The 15,089-nt window shown below is 35.4% G+C and overlaps 1 protein-coding gene across 2 annotated transcripts; it reads right to left on the bottom strand.

The window, feature by feature from the left end:
* Nucleotides 1-2,873: 2,873 nt before the first annotated feature.
* On the bottom strand, nucleotides 2,874-13,469 carry LOC126693067 (uncharacterized). 2 transcript variants are annotated; one of them, XM_050388930.1, is made up of 4 exons: nucleotides 13,321-13,469; nucleotides 12,936-13,177; nucleotides 12,815-12,861; nucleotides 2,874-3,175 (listed from the first exon to the last, which is right to left on the bottom strand). In XM_050388930.1, the coding sequence occupies exons 1-4, from the start codon at nucleotides 13,416-13,418 to the stop codon at nucleotides 3,005-3,007; spliced, it is 558 nt and encodes a 185-aa protein (XP_050244887.1). In that variant the 5' UTR covers nucleotides 13,419-13,469; the 3' UTR covers nucleotides 2,874-3,004. The 2 variants fall into 2 exon arrangements, with proteins under 2 accessions (XP_050244887.1, XP_050244888.1); XM_050388931.1 differs by having other exon boundaries at nucleotides 12,936-13,197; nucleotides 13,321-13,467.
* Between the last annotated feature and the right edge of the window lie 1,620 nt (nucleotides 13,470-15,089).

Below are 15,089 nucleotides of genomic sequence, written 5' to 3'. Positions count from 1 at the left end.
TAGACAGAGTTATATAATCCTGTGAATTGCACGGATTAGCAACTAGTCTCAATGAATAAACAAAAATTTATAGATTCAACATAAACAAATTTTCAAAGAATGTTTAAAATTCTACGCATTCAGGCAACTTAAATAATTTACATAATGTTGTATTTTCGAAGTATGTAATTTTTTTTAAGAACGTTCAAAATTTTGCATGTTCAAAGTACAATATTTTTCAAAGAATATTTAAAATTCTACGCATTTAAAGAAATTGAACACAATTACTCAAAGAATTTACATAATTTTGTACGTTCAAAGTACATAATTTTTCAAAGAACATACACAATTCTACACTTTCAACATACACAATTTTTTTTTAATTGTTGAAAATTCAGCGCATTCAACAAACACTATTACACAAGATTTACATAATTTTATATGTTCGAAATAAGCAATTTTGAAAATTTTTCACACTCAACGAACACTATGACTTAAAGATTTTACATAATTTTGTACAATTGAAATACATAATTTTTTGAAGAACATACACAATTCTGCATGTTGAATGTACAACACATTTCAAAAAAATGTTGAAAATGCTACGCATATAACGAACTCTATTACTAAAAAAATTTACATAATTTTGTATGTTCAAAGAACTCAATTTTTTGAAAAACTCTCAAAATATTGCACAATCGATGTACACAATTTTAAAAAAGGAGGTTTTTAATTATGCACATTCAACGAACATTATTTCTCAAATAATTTACATAATTTTGTACGTTCGAAGAACACAATTTTTCGATAAATGTATTCAATTTTGCACGTTCAACGAAAACAGTATTTAGAAGAGTGCACATTGTTCCTTATATTCAAAGTACACAATATTTCAAAGAATGTACAAAAATCTATAGATTCAGCATACAAAATTTTTTAAATAATGTTTAAAATTCTACGCATTCAAGTAACACTAGCATTCAAATAATGTCAATAATATTGTACTTTCGAAGTATGCAACTTTTGAAGAATGCTCAAAATTTTACACATTCATCGCACAATTTTTTTTCAAAGAATGTTGAATATTCCGCACATTCAACGAATACTATTACTCAAAGAATTTACATAATTTTGTACGTTTTAAGTATACAATTTTTTCGAAGAACAGTCAAATTTCTGCACAATCAGTGTATACAATTTTTCAAAGAATGTTGAAAATTCTATACATTCGATGAACACCATTGCTTAAAGAATTTACATAATTTTGAATGTTCGAAGTATGCAATTTTTTGATGGGCACACACAATTCTGCACCTTCAATGAACACAATTTTTAGAAAAGTGTACATTGTTTCTTATATTTAACATGCACAATATTTCAACGAATGTAAAAAAAATCTATAGATTCAACATACACAATTTTTCAAAGAATGTTTAAAATTCTGTGCATTCAAGGGACACTAGTACTCAAATAATTTACATAATGTTGTACTTTCGATATATAAATTTTTTTGAAGAATGCTCAAAATTCCGCTCGTTCAATGTACAAAATTTTCCAAGGAATGTTGAAAATTAATTGTATTCAACGAACACTATTATTCAAAGAATTTACATAATTTTGTATATTCAAAGTACGCAATTTTTCAAAAAAGGTACAAAATTTTGCACGTTCAACATACAAAAATTTTCAAAGAATATTTAAAATTTTACGTATTCAACGAACACAATTACTCAAATAATTTACTTAATTTTATTCATTCAAAATACACAATTTCTTGAAGAACGTACACAATTCTGTACTTCAATGTACACATTTTAAAAAAAAAAAATTTATGCATATTCGATGAACTCTATTACTCAAAGCATTTACATAATTTTGTGCATTTGAAATACGTAGTTTTTTGAAGAATGTACAAAATTATGAACATTCAACATACACAAATTTTCAAAGAATTTTGAAAATTTTGTGCACTCAATGAACATTATGACTTTAAAGATTTTACATAATTTTGTACATTAGAAGTATGTAATTTACGAAAAACATACACAATTCTACATGGCGAATATACACAATTTTTCAAAAAAATGATGAAAATTCTATGCATATGAATTCTATTACTCAAAGAATTTACATAATTTTGTACAGAATGCTATTTTTCGAAAACTCTCAAAATTCCGCAAAATCAATGTACACAAGTTTTAAAAGAAGATTGAAAATTATGTGCATTCAACGAACGCTATTACTCGAAGAATTTATATAATTTTTTACATTCAAAGTACACAATTCAACGAATGTACAAAAATCTATAGATTCAACACACAATTTTTGAGAGAATGTTTAAAATTATATGCATCCAAGGAACACTAGTAATCAAATAATTTACATAATGTTGTACTTTCAAAGTATGCAATTTTTTTAAGAACACTCAAAATTATTGATGTTCAACATACAAAACTTTTCTAAGAATGTTGAAAATTCCGCTCATTGAATGAGACACTATCACCCAAAGATTTTACAAAATTTTGTACGTTCAAAGTATGCATTTTTCAAAGAATGGCCAAATTTCTACACAATTACTGTACACAATTTTTTCAAAGAATGTTCAAAATTATATGCACTCAACGATCTCCATTACTCAAAAAATTTACATAATTTTGTACTTTCAAAGTACACAATTTTTAAATGAGCGTACACAATTCTGCACCTTCAACAAACAATATTTTTAGAAGAGTGTACACTCCTTATATTCAACACACAATATTTCAACAAATGTACAAAAATCTATAGATTCAACATACACAATTTTTCAAAGAATGTTTAAAATTATGCGCATTCAAGGAACACTAGTAAATAATTTACATTATAAATATATGAGAAATTATAACTCTGTTGCAAAATATCAATTTTTTTGTACCTTATCGAATTTATATTTTTGGTTGTGGCTCAGAAACTTCAGTTCAATTAACTGTTGCAAAAGGATCTACATTTGCATTATACTATTCCACATGTTCAATAACAATAGTTATTACACGGATGACTTAATAAACAATATCAGCCTAGGAAGATTTTCAAGAGCCAATGTGAAAATTACACCAAGCACAAAAATCAAAATGAAAGCTAAAATTATTTTTCCAATGTACACAAAACTGATTTCTGGTTTTGCAGCCCTCTCTACAGGATGTGAGCCATCAGTACCCTACAAAAAGTAAACAAATAATAAGTGCGTTAGCTAAGAGTGTGGAACATTCCAATGCCAGTTGTAGGAAGCAATCTGGATGAAATATTCTCGTAATTAACAAACAATGCAAAGGACTGCCAAAATAAAGAACAGAGGCAGATGTGTAAACAGTTATCTTCCTCCTTTTTACATTTCTGTATGATTGTGCACACGTGAATTCTAAGGGACAATCAGAAAACAGGAGATTTGTGTTCCAGTTAGTTATCTTCTTCTTTCTTCCCCTCCTCTTTTTTACATATCTGTATGATTGTGCACACATGAATTCCAATGACGAAATAACAATAAGAAAACAGGAATTTTGTATAGTGAACAAAAATGACCTAGTCTTTCACAATGAAATAAAAAATGTTGTTTTATACTAAATAAGTGACTGTTGAGTGTGAAAATAAACTTCCTAACAACTAAAATAGCCAATCTTGAACGCACACTTCATCATCTAATATCAACAAATAAACATTTTTTTGTTTTAATTCATCAAGAAGAAAATGCATGATGTTAGCATTATATCTGCCAAAAGAAATAGAACATGTTTGTCTAGAATAAACCCTTGAATCCATAAAGGGCTTTTCTTGAATTCACAAGAAAAACTGTTGAATCCATCAGAAAAAGAAGAAAAAATCTATCTGAAATTTTATTAATTAATAATTTCCTTGCGCAGGGGCTAGAGTCACAAATTTATAATTCAAGTTCTAGCCCCTAGGGTGGTTAAGAAACCCTAAAAAACCATAATTTGTGTTAGGCGCGAAATTAGGCTAAAAAAAAGAAAGTTGTACCAAAATAAATAAATAGTTACTGCCCTACCATATAAGCCATAAGGACTCAATATTGACTATAATACTTTAAAACTCTATAAATAAGGAAATAAACTCTTACATTTCCTGATAGCCAGAGAGTTATGGAGTATGACGTTTACACTTTTCAGGTTATCTTGAGTCATGCCCAAGGATGTAGTGGAGCTTCTAGCTAGCTGGCTAGGCAAGTTTAGTAAACATAGAAATGAGGTGATTTGGAACACGGTCCCTCATTGTCTATGTGGGGTATTTGAAGGGAGAGGAATGCTTGGACCTTGGAAGGAACCGAAAGGTTGATTCAAGAATTGAAGACGTCTTTCTTCCAGATTTTGTTTGGGTGGACAAACGCTTTGGGTGCTTTCCTTTTTAATTCTTTGTCTGATTTACTTGAAAAATGTAGCCTTTATAATTCTTAGTTCTGTCTTGTTCTCATGCCAACCTTAGTAGGTTTCTTGTGTGATTTGGCCTTTTTTATTAGTTTTCTATCAATGAAGTTCTATTGCTTATTTAAAAAAGAAAAGGAAATAAACTCATATTTTAGAAAATTTCGAAATTACCAAAAAGATAAAAAAAAAAAAATTAAAGTGTATTTTCTATCCTACATCCATAAGAGCATTCACATTGGTGATGCTAAAATGCTATTTTAGCACCCAAAACTCTAAAAAACATGCTGCATTGGTGGCACTAAGGTTAAAAATTTTAGCACCCAACCACAGTAAATTGCCAAAGATGAAAGCTTACTGTAGCTATAAAGTTACAAAAAAAAAACAATTTTTTTTATTCTGTCTCTCTCTTTCTCCTTAAAATCTTTTTTTGTCTCTCTTTCTTCTCTCTTCAGCTTCTCTGTTTCTCTCTTTCTTCTCTCTTCTTCTCCTCTCTCACCTACCTCCTCAGACTCAAACTCTCTCAGCAAAATGCAAGATTGGGATGGCTGAGATTGGCGGTCTTGTGGTGGCTATTGAGATCGGCAATGTCATTGGTGTTCTGGGTTGCTGGCTTGCGGTGGCTGTCGCTCCTCTTCCCTTTCTTCTATCTTTTTATTTTTATTTTTTTAAATTCCTTTTTCTATGGCCTAAACTCTCTGTTGTTTGTTTGGTTATTGGTTAATTTGGGTTTGAGTTTGGAGATTTGGGTTTGGGTTTGGGAGTTTGCGGTGGTTATTGGTTTGATTTTGGCTTGTGGGCACAATGGCGGTGGTGGTTGGGTTGTGGTCACAGTGGTGATTAGGTTGTTTTTAGCTGGGTTAATTTTGGGCCGGGGTTTGCAGTGGTGGCAAGTGGGTGAGTTTCAGTCTGTGAGGTGGCTGGTGAGTGGGTGGGTTTGTTTCGGTTTATGGTGGTGAATGGTGGATGGGTTTCAGTTTGTGGAGGTGGCGGCTGGTGGTGGGTATCCGTTTAATGGATTTTTCTGGGTTGTGCAATGGTTGGTGGCTATGGCTGGTCCGGCAGAGCTGTGGTTGAGTTGGATTGGTGGTTGTGATGCGGGGGTTGTGGGTTTGTTATTTGGTTCTGGCTGAGGGTTCTGATTTGTTGGGGTTGTGGGTGGCAGTGGTGGTGTTTTTGGTTTTGCTAGAGGTAGTGGTGGTGGTGGTGGCTGGCAGTGGCTGTGAGTTTTCTGGGTTTAGAAGAAAAACGAGTGGGATTGTTGGTTTTTCTTGCTTCAAAGAAGAGAGAGACATGGAGAGGAAGAGAGAGACATAAAGGAAAAATAAAGAAAGAATAAAAAAATAATAAAGAAAGAATATTTAAATGAAGTGGTAAAAAAATAAAACCTTTGATGTTGAGTGTATTGTAAAGTGAGGTATTAAAATAGATAAAGTAGCTTTTTGAGTTGCTACTCTTCCCTACTTGAAGTCATATATTCCAACCAAAATTGCACAACTCTTCCCTACTTGATCTAAATATCTCAAGTACATTGTTCATCATGGGCAGAGGTATGGCATCAGGGTTTACAGCATAATAATAAATGATTAAAAAGAGCAAATGAAGACTAACTAAGCATAGGTATTTACATAAGAGGTATAAATCTTCAAACAATGTTTTCAGTTATCAGATAACAAAGACTCGGAGCTTTTTGACACAAGATATTGATTACTAAAAATTAAAGAAGAGGGTGAACACACTTATTTGAGAATATTAATAATAAAAAATAAACAGAAGATGGTGAATAGCTGGGCAGAGAGTAAATCAATTGATCAGTCTGGTGTGAATATTCTTTTTGTGTTTTTGGGTGGACAAAGCTCTTAATCTTATGCAAATCATAATAGAAGCATATTTTTATTCTCCAAGTATGAGTTTTGGTTTGTTTGGAGTTTTCTGGGTGATGCCAAAATCTGTAGTTAAGCATCTAGCTTGTTGGCAAGGTCAATTTGGTCATCATTGAAATGGTCATATTTGGATGATTACCCCACACTGTTTAATGTGGTGCATTTGGAGGCAAAGAAATAGCAGAAGTTTTGACTACCTTGAGGAATCTTTCTTTCTTTTCTATTTTTGATTGATTACGCAATTTTTGTAATTGATTGTTTCAACCTAGCATATTTCCTGTATTCTTGGGTGACTCCTTTTTTCTGATATATATAGTTTTATTATTGATAAAAAAAAGTAATTACATCTAAAAAGTATCCAAAAAAGAAGGTGACTTAGTGCAGAAATATTTGGTCACATGTGTACTAGCTCTAATATGGGGCAAAAAGCAGGTTTTTCTGGTTGGGAATTTTTTTTTGATAAGTAATAATGATATATAATGAAGAACACTACCTTATGCAAAAAAACATAAGGCAGAGAGAAAATACAAGAAAGAACAAAGAAAAGAAAGATACTAGTGACATAGGAGAGAACTAAGAAAACTAGGGAGAGAATCACTAGAGGTGAGTCCCCAAGTCCTAGACTAGTCAAACAGAGAACCACTAAAGGAAGCCAATAGTTGGTCATCCGAACTATCCAAATCCTCAAAAGTCCTCTTGTTTCGCTCCCTCCAAAGACACCACATTAAGCATAAAGGAGCTAAATTCCAAATGCTAGACGAGTGTTTTCCAAGCCAATTCCACCAACCAAAAAGAGTACCTACAACCGATCTTGGCAAGACCCAAGAGATCCCAAAAGATCTAAACACCAAACTTCACAACCGATTAGCCTTACCACAGTGAAGTAACAAATGATCCACCGTCTCCTCATTACACCGACACATGATGCACCAGTCAACAAAATCTATCCTTCTACCCCTCAAATTGTCACCTGTAAGGATCCTATCCCATACAGTAGTCCACACAAAAAAGGAAACATGCCGAGGAACCTTAACCTTCCAAACGCCTTTCCAAGGAAAAATAATGGGCACTGGACTTCTCAACTTATTGTAAAATGATCGGATATCAAAATCCCCATTCTTTGTCAACTTCCATCGCATACGATCTCTATTCATAGAGGGAGGAAGATTTGAGTCCACGGTACGGAGAAAATCATCCACCCCACCCATTTCCCAATCATTAGGTCTCCGAATAAAATGAACATCCCAACTTCTCCGGTCCTCTATCCCCAATCGTTCAAGAGAAGAGGCCACTGATGCCTCTTTATTGGATGCAATCCCATACACAATCGGGAAAGTCAATTGAAGTGGAGAATCCTCACACCAATGATCCGTCCAAAGCTTAACTCTATCCCCCACCCCCACCTCAAAGCGAATATTTTTGCTAAAGTCCTCCCAACTCATGCGAATACTTCTCCATAAGCCACATCCATGAACCCCTCTACCTAGCTTGGATGACCATCCCCCCCATTCCTCCCCAAACTTTAGAGCTACAAACCTTCTCCAAAGCCTTGTCTCCTCAGTCCCAAACCGCCATAACCACTTCCCTAATAAGGCTTTATTAAAGGTAGTTACTTTCCTTACTCCTAACCCACCATTTTCCAAAGGTGCACACACCTTGTCCCAACCCACCAAATGAGTCTTGGATTCCCCCCACAAGAAATCCCTTTGCACCCTCTCAATTTTATTGGCCACATGCGTAGGGATGGTAAAAAGAGATAAATAATAAGTGGGAAGACTAGATAGAGTGCTTTTAAGCAACGTTAGTCTTCCGCCTTTAGACAAATACACCTTCCAACTGGCCAACTTACGCTCAAATTTCTCCAATATAGGATTCCAAACAGTGGGAGACTTATGTGACGCCCCCAAAGGCATACCAAGATAGATCATAGGCAAAGACCCAACCTGGCATCCCAAAATCTCTGCTAAGACAAAGACATTAGGGACCTCACCAATGGGAACCATCTCACTCTTCAACGCATTAACCTTCAAACCTGTCACTGCCTGGAAACAAAGAAGAAGCATCCGAACATGGAGAATCTGCTCCTCATCTGCATCGCAAAACAGAATCGTATTATCCACAAACAAAAGATGCGAGACCTCTACCCCTCCACCCTGTCTACCAGCAGCCCTAAACCCTCGAAGCAAACCAGCCCCTTCAACTCTTTTCATCATCTTACTGAAGACCTGGGAGGCTCTCCCAATATCTAATTTACAAATAACCCCCAGAATCTTACTCTTCACCCTGCTATCAACACACTCATTAGCAATAAGGACTGAATCAAGTATCTGTCTACCACCCACAAAGCTGTTCTGAGACTCAGATATCAGTTGATCCAAAACCTCTTTCAGGCGATTAGCCAACACCTTAGCCAGAATCTTGTAAACACTTCCCACCAAACTAATAGGTCTAAAATCTCGAATATTGGAGGCATCATTCTTCTTAGGGATTAAGGCTTTGAAGGTTGCATTAAGGGATTTTTCAAACTTACTGTGTTGATAAAACTCATCAAACACAACTAACACATCTCTTTCCACAACTCCCCAACAATGGTGATAGAAAGCCAAAGAGAAACCATCAGGACCTGGAGCTTTATCTCCTTCCAATTCCTTAACCACTTGAAGATCCTCCTCTTATTCAAACCTTCGTTCGAGCCAGTCCTTATCCAACCCCTCTATTTGATCAAACTCCAATCCTTCCACAAAAGGCCTCCACTCTTCTGTCTCCTTGTACAAGTTTTTATAAAACTGTACAGCTTGGTTTGCCATATCAGATTCGTCCTCATAAATAACCCCATTCACCTCCAACATACTAATATGATTATATCTTCTCTGAGAATTGCCACCTTGTGGAAAAATTTGGTATTGCTATCTCCTTCCTTAATGCAAAGCATCCTCGATTTCTGTCTCCACGAGACTTCTTCCAATGAGATAAGGTTTTGAATTTGAGATCTCAACAAAATCCTCTCACCTAATTCCACTTCGGAAAGGCCAAACTCCCCTTCCTTAACATCCAATAGTTTCAAAGCCTCCAACAAGTCTTTTCTCTGACGCTCCACATTTCCAAACTCACTCCGGTTCCACTGAATTAGATCTTCCTTCAAGGAACAAATGGGAAAATGTATATATGGATAAAGAGGAGACAAAATATATTGAAAGTCAAATGAGAAGATGAAATTTGGTCAATGAATAAAGGTGTCAGATTTCTCTCAAAGGGGCAATTGGCTAGTCTCAGAACTTTATTCTTGCCTTCCTCAAAATTTGGTCAAGGAAATTTTAATCATTACATTTTTTACTCAGCAAGTAACTGTGACAAAGTTATTTGGCAGCCTTCTTCATTAGACGTGTTTACTACCAAATTAGCTAATGAAAGTTCTACTAATTCATCTCTCATTAAACCTAACAATCATAACTGGAACGAGTTTTGGAAAAATGAAAACTCTTCCTCAATAACAACAACCAAGCCTTAGTCCCAAAATTTGGGATTAGGTATGGATCAGATTGGGTTGATCACATGAATTCTTTTTCTCCATTCTATTTGAAGTCCTACTCTCTGTTACTTCCCTAATTGACATGTTTTTTTATTTTGTTTTTTTATTACTTCTACTAATGTTTGTTTTGGCCTTAGCAGTCGTCAAAATTTCCTTGTGGCTTTTAAGAAAAGATCTCATCGGAATGGTAGACTATTAGCAGGGAAGAAATGATTTCATCAGAATACAACCCAAAAGGAAACAGCTCTTTCTGCAATTAAAGATGATGTTAGAGCAAGGAATGTTTGGCTCAGTATGGTGCCCAATATTTTACTTATTAGTTTCTTCCATGGTGACTTGGTTGATTGTAACTTAAAATATTTTGAAACAAATGATGACTTAGCATGGTTTGCTTCATTTGCCCTCACTACTGCATTTGGAAATGGAGTAACCAATCAGTATTCAGCCCTCCTTTTGACGTCCCTCTTATGCATTAAGGGTGAGCTGATTATTGTGCTTGTGATTACAGCTAGGAAGCACGGGTACGGGTACGATGGTAACAAATCAATTTTTGAAAAATTAGCCCCTACTTGCCCTTACCTAGGAAGCATGGGTATGGCTCTCCAAATGAAGTGTCCGTGCCCTCCCATTAGATTAGAAAAAAATCTAGGTGGTATATACTTGGTTTTTTCTTGAGGCTGGTTGGGTGAAGTTGAATGTTGATGGTTGTTCAAAGAGTAAACTGGAGTTAGCAGGAGCAAGATAATTAAGAGAGGAGAAAGTGGGGGAAAAAAGGGGGGGTGGGGGGACTTTTCCTTCCATTTGGAACTTTCCACAATCATATTTTTAAATTATGGGTTATACAGGTCTTGAAACTCATATTACACAGATTTCAGACTGAATCCTACTCTGAAACAGTAATTAATATGGTGAAAATGGGGTTCGTGATCTGCATTCTAATTGGAATCTAGTCCAATCCTGCTGAAGTTTATGGAAGAAGAAGGTCAATTTGTTATGTAGCATACCGACAGAGAAGGAATTTTTGAGTTAACTAGCACACAAATCATAGCATGAACCTTATAATTTTGAACTCTCTTCCTCTTCAGCAGATTTAACCTTTTTTTTTTTTTTTTTTTTTTGATAACATAGGAGAACTTCACTCAGATTAGTTGCACGTCGCAGAGCATACTGTACAACAATCCTCATTGTTAATCAAACTCCTACGGGCAACTGACCCCACCCGCCAGAACCAGTTACCGGGTAATTCAGGGGCTTTTCACCCCTGACGGGCTAAGCAGTTTATACTTCAGGGGCAGCTAGACTCAGATTTTTTGTAGTTGGACTTAGAGCTACCCATTGAATGGATTAGGATCCAGTGCAATACCCCAAGTACCGTTCCTCCCATTCCTCTCACAATTTTTTTTTTTTTTACTTTTTCTAACTTTTTATATTCAAGGGTTGATATTGAAAGTTGCTTTTAAACTCTCAATATCAGCTACTAAAAGCAATTGCATGTGGTGCAATGCAGTAGTTATTATACCTAATCTCAAACCCGCATTGAACACCCACCAAAAAAGAAAAAAAAAAAATCATTTCAAAATGTAAAGGGTTAACAAATATGTTAACAAAGGAGGAGAAAAGATCATACAGATGTGATGAAGTAGCATGCAACCAGAGGCAATAAAAGTTGTTTTTCTGGGAGATGACGTTATGCAGTTGTAATGGTTTTCTTTGCTTATAAGATAAATTTAATCTCCCCCCCCCCCCCCCCCCCCCCCAGGTTTCTATGCAAGAACGTGCAAATCAAAGAGATGTCAAGAAAGCAAGGTTAAGGGCTAGGAAGCACGGACACAGGTATGATATGGTAACACGAGAAATTTCTGAAAAATTATAACCTAAAACGACCAGTACGGCCCTAAATGAAGTGTTCGTGCTTTCTAGGTTAAGGGGAGGGTCATTCTACTATCTTAATGTAAGATTACTATACTAATATGTCCATCAAATATACCATTTTACTATAACATGAATTCTGCAATACAATTGAGCAACAACAAACTAGTTTGCTAATATGAGAATTATTGCTATAACTGGGAGTAAATAACTGCATTCTTTTACCAATTAACACGATAGATAGTTTGGAGTAAGAACATCGTTTCATGATGTTCATGTAACAAAATAATTAAGTGAACATCAAAAATAAAAAAGAGGAAAGTTTTTGGAAGCCTTTTGGTGGGGCTTTTTCTTGTTCAAGAAAAGCAAAGAGAATGAGTTGCACTTCTGTGAGCAGAGAGGAATATAATGAAGATATTAAAATTTTTTTGGTGGTTTTGAATTTGAAAACTCTTCATCCGCCCATAACAAAGCATAACAAAAAGAATCAAATATGAGCATAGGTATGAAATTACTTTGCCGATAAGACAAATAATCTCAAGGGATTCTCTGATAAGACATTTGGTCAAAGATCTTCACAAACTAAAATAATCTCATTCTTATGTGAAGGCACTTCATATTATTTTCTTCTTTTGCTATGGTCTAACAATGAATAAACCCAAACTTAAGCTGAAAGCCCCAAAAGGTATAAGAACACCCACACCAAAAGTTTCTGACTTTTTTTATTTTTTTATTTTTGGAAGCATTCCGCAAAAAGCGACACATTGTAGGTTCTGATTCCGGAATCAGCTTCTCCAAAATAATTTTGGAGGTAAGCCTACCAATCACCTCTCTTAAACCCTAGGAGATTTGTGCTATGGGTACAAATATTTGTGTTTTTCTGTAAAGTCAACTTTTTGTGTTTTTGAAGCACTCTTCATCGTCTCTTTTGCATTAGTACCATAGGAAAATATCTCAAAACCATATACTTATACTTTGCAAATACAACCCATCAAGAGAAAAGTTTTGGGTGTTATTTGTAAAAATATTTGGACAATTATTCAATGCCCACTAATGAATAGGAAATATCAAATGCAAAAGAGGCAATACAAATCCATTCATCTCAACAGCATCATAACAGTAGGCAAAAGAAGCACTCTTACCTTTACTGTAGAAATCCGGGTTGGCCGGAGCCGCTCCCCTTTTGGAACTGAAAAGGGTGTCAGAAACCCAAAAAAGAAAATAAAAAAGAAGAAATGACAAAAACCCAGAAAAGGAAATTACCAGGGAAATCAAAATCGAGCTCGGTTCGAGTCTGCAACTGCCAACCGTGACCGTATTGGACGAGAAGGGAATTGGGTCCAAAAGCAATGGGTTCCTCTCTTTCTTTAAAGGCTTCTATATGCAGAGCAAGGGGTGGGGGTGTGGCTGTGGCTGTGGCTGCACCCATTAATGTCCGATTTATTAGTGACAAGGCAAATCCAGCGTCTGTTCCAACCGCAAACCGCCTTGTCTTCCCCGAACTTCTGCATTTAACCTCTATGAACTGTTCGTTGTTTCATTCAATTTACAACAAATTTAATCCAAATTCTATCAGTTTCCCATTCTTTATACAAACCCAAATCAGAAAAAATGAAAGAGAGAGAGAGAGAGAGAGAGAGAGGATTACAGTAGGAGGAGGATGTGGAGCAGGTTCTGCTGCTTCTTCCGCCATTGTAGACACACAGAAAAGAGAAGATCCGTGTCGAGTTGACGAGTACCGACCATTTATAGTTTTTTTTTTAAAATTTTATAGAAGTTGTACTCTAATTTTTTGAAAGCGAAGTTGTACTCTAATTTAATCTATATAAATAAATAAATAAATATATATATATATATATATATATATAGAGGGTAAATTCCCCAAACCACCCCTGAGATTTGTGATAATATCCAATTAAATCTAGAACATTTTAAAATCTACCAATTTTATCCTAAAAAGACAATTTTGTCCCTGAAGACATTTTAATCCCTAACCCCGTTAACTCACCTCTCATCCCTTTCTCTAACTCACTAACTACACTATCTCTCTCTCTTCTGTTTCTCAGTAAACAAACAACAAAAATGCTTGAATGAAACCAACAATCAAAACTCACTTTCTTTGAATGAGGAGGAAAACACAACAAATTTTAACCCAAACCACAGAACATGCAATCAAGAATCAAGAACTGTGACAAATAATCAGCCTCTCAACTCAAAATCCTAATCTAAAACCAAAACCAATCAATCAAAACATCCTCAGCAAGAAAAATTTTTTGCTCCTCCCTGTGGCTTTGTGACCGTCCACCACTAACCACCCCCACAGAAAACCCACCACCACCAATCGAAACCTAACCATCCCTAACCAACACCACGGCACCGCCACAAACACCACGAGAGAGAAAACCCAAACCCTTCAATGTTGATCCACACCAAAACCCACGAATCACCACTTACCCACACCACGGCGTCGCCGCAAAGACCATAAGAGAGAGAGAAGGGAAAGACTCCAACGCCGATCCACACCAAAATCCACACATCGTCTAAGGCCCTCTAGCTTATAGATCGAAGAGTGGGTTTGGGGTTTTGAGGGAATGAGAATCAGATAGGGAAGAGAGTGATTTTCAGTGAGTGGGTTTAGGGTATGGGGTTTTGTGGTGGTGTTGGTTGAGGTTCACCATGGAGGCTTTACTCTGTTTAGATCGGTGAGATCGAAGAGGGAAGAGAGTGATTTTCAGTGAGGAGAGTTGATGGTTGAGGAGGCTTAGACTTAGGCTGATCGAAGATAGAATCATGGAGGCTCAGCCATGGTTGGTTTTTGGCTTCTGGAGAAAGCTCCAGATCGGAAAGACAGAAGGGAGAGCTCGGCGTGGGTGAGATGAAGAAAAGGAAAAAAAAATTTGTTTAACAAAACGGTGCATAGACGGTGTTAGTGACCTTTAGGGACAAAATAGTTTTTATGGATCAAATTGGTCAATTTTGGAATGTCTTGGACCTAGTTGGTATTAACCCAAACCTCAGGGGTTGTTTATGGAATTTACCCATATATATTTATATATATGTGCGTGAAAATCATGCTGGTCGAGCTTGCAGCTGCCCGGTATGGCCCAACACTTTTTTCATTTTTATTTTGTGCTAAAAAAAATCAATTGTTTTTTTTTTTTTTTTTTTTTTTTTTTTTTTTGTGTGTCTAAAGAGTAAAACTTTCCATATATATTAATTTAGGGTTGTAAATTATTCAATTGCCAAAATATCTAAAAGTGTGATGAAATTTATATGTTAATGAATGAAATAAATTTATGTGGTAACTATAATTTATTTTTTAAATGTGTATTTGAGAGTAGTTTAGTGGGGCCTCTACAATAATAAATAAAATTGATATAGAGAAAAGATTGAGATAAGGATAAGTAATTCTTTTTT

The sequence above is a fragment of the Quercus robur genome, chromosome 7, assembly GCF_932294415.1.
Source record: "Quercus robur chromosome 7, dhQueRobu3.1, whole genome shotgun sequence".
NCBI lineage: Eukaryota > Viridiplantae > Streptophyta > Magnoliopsida > Fagales > Fagaceae > Quercus > Quercus robur.
The sequence above is the reverse complement of the archived record's forward strand: the minus strand, read 5'-3'. Positions and strand labels throughout refer to the sequence as shown.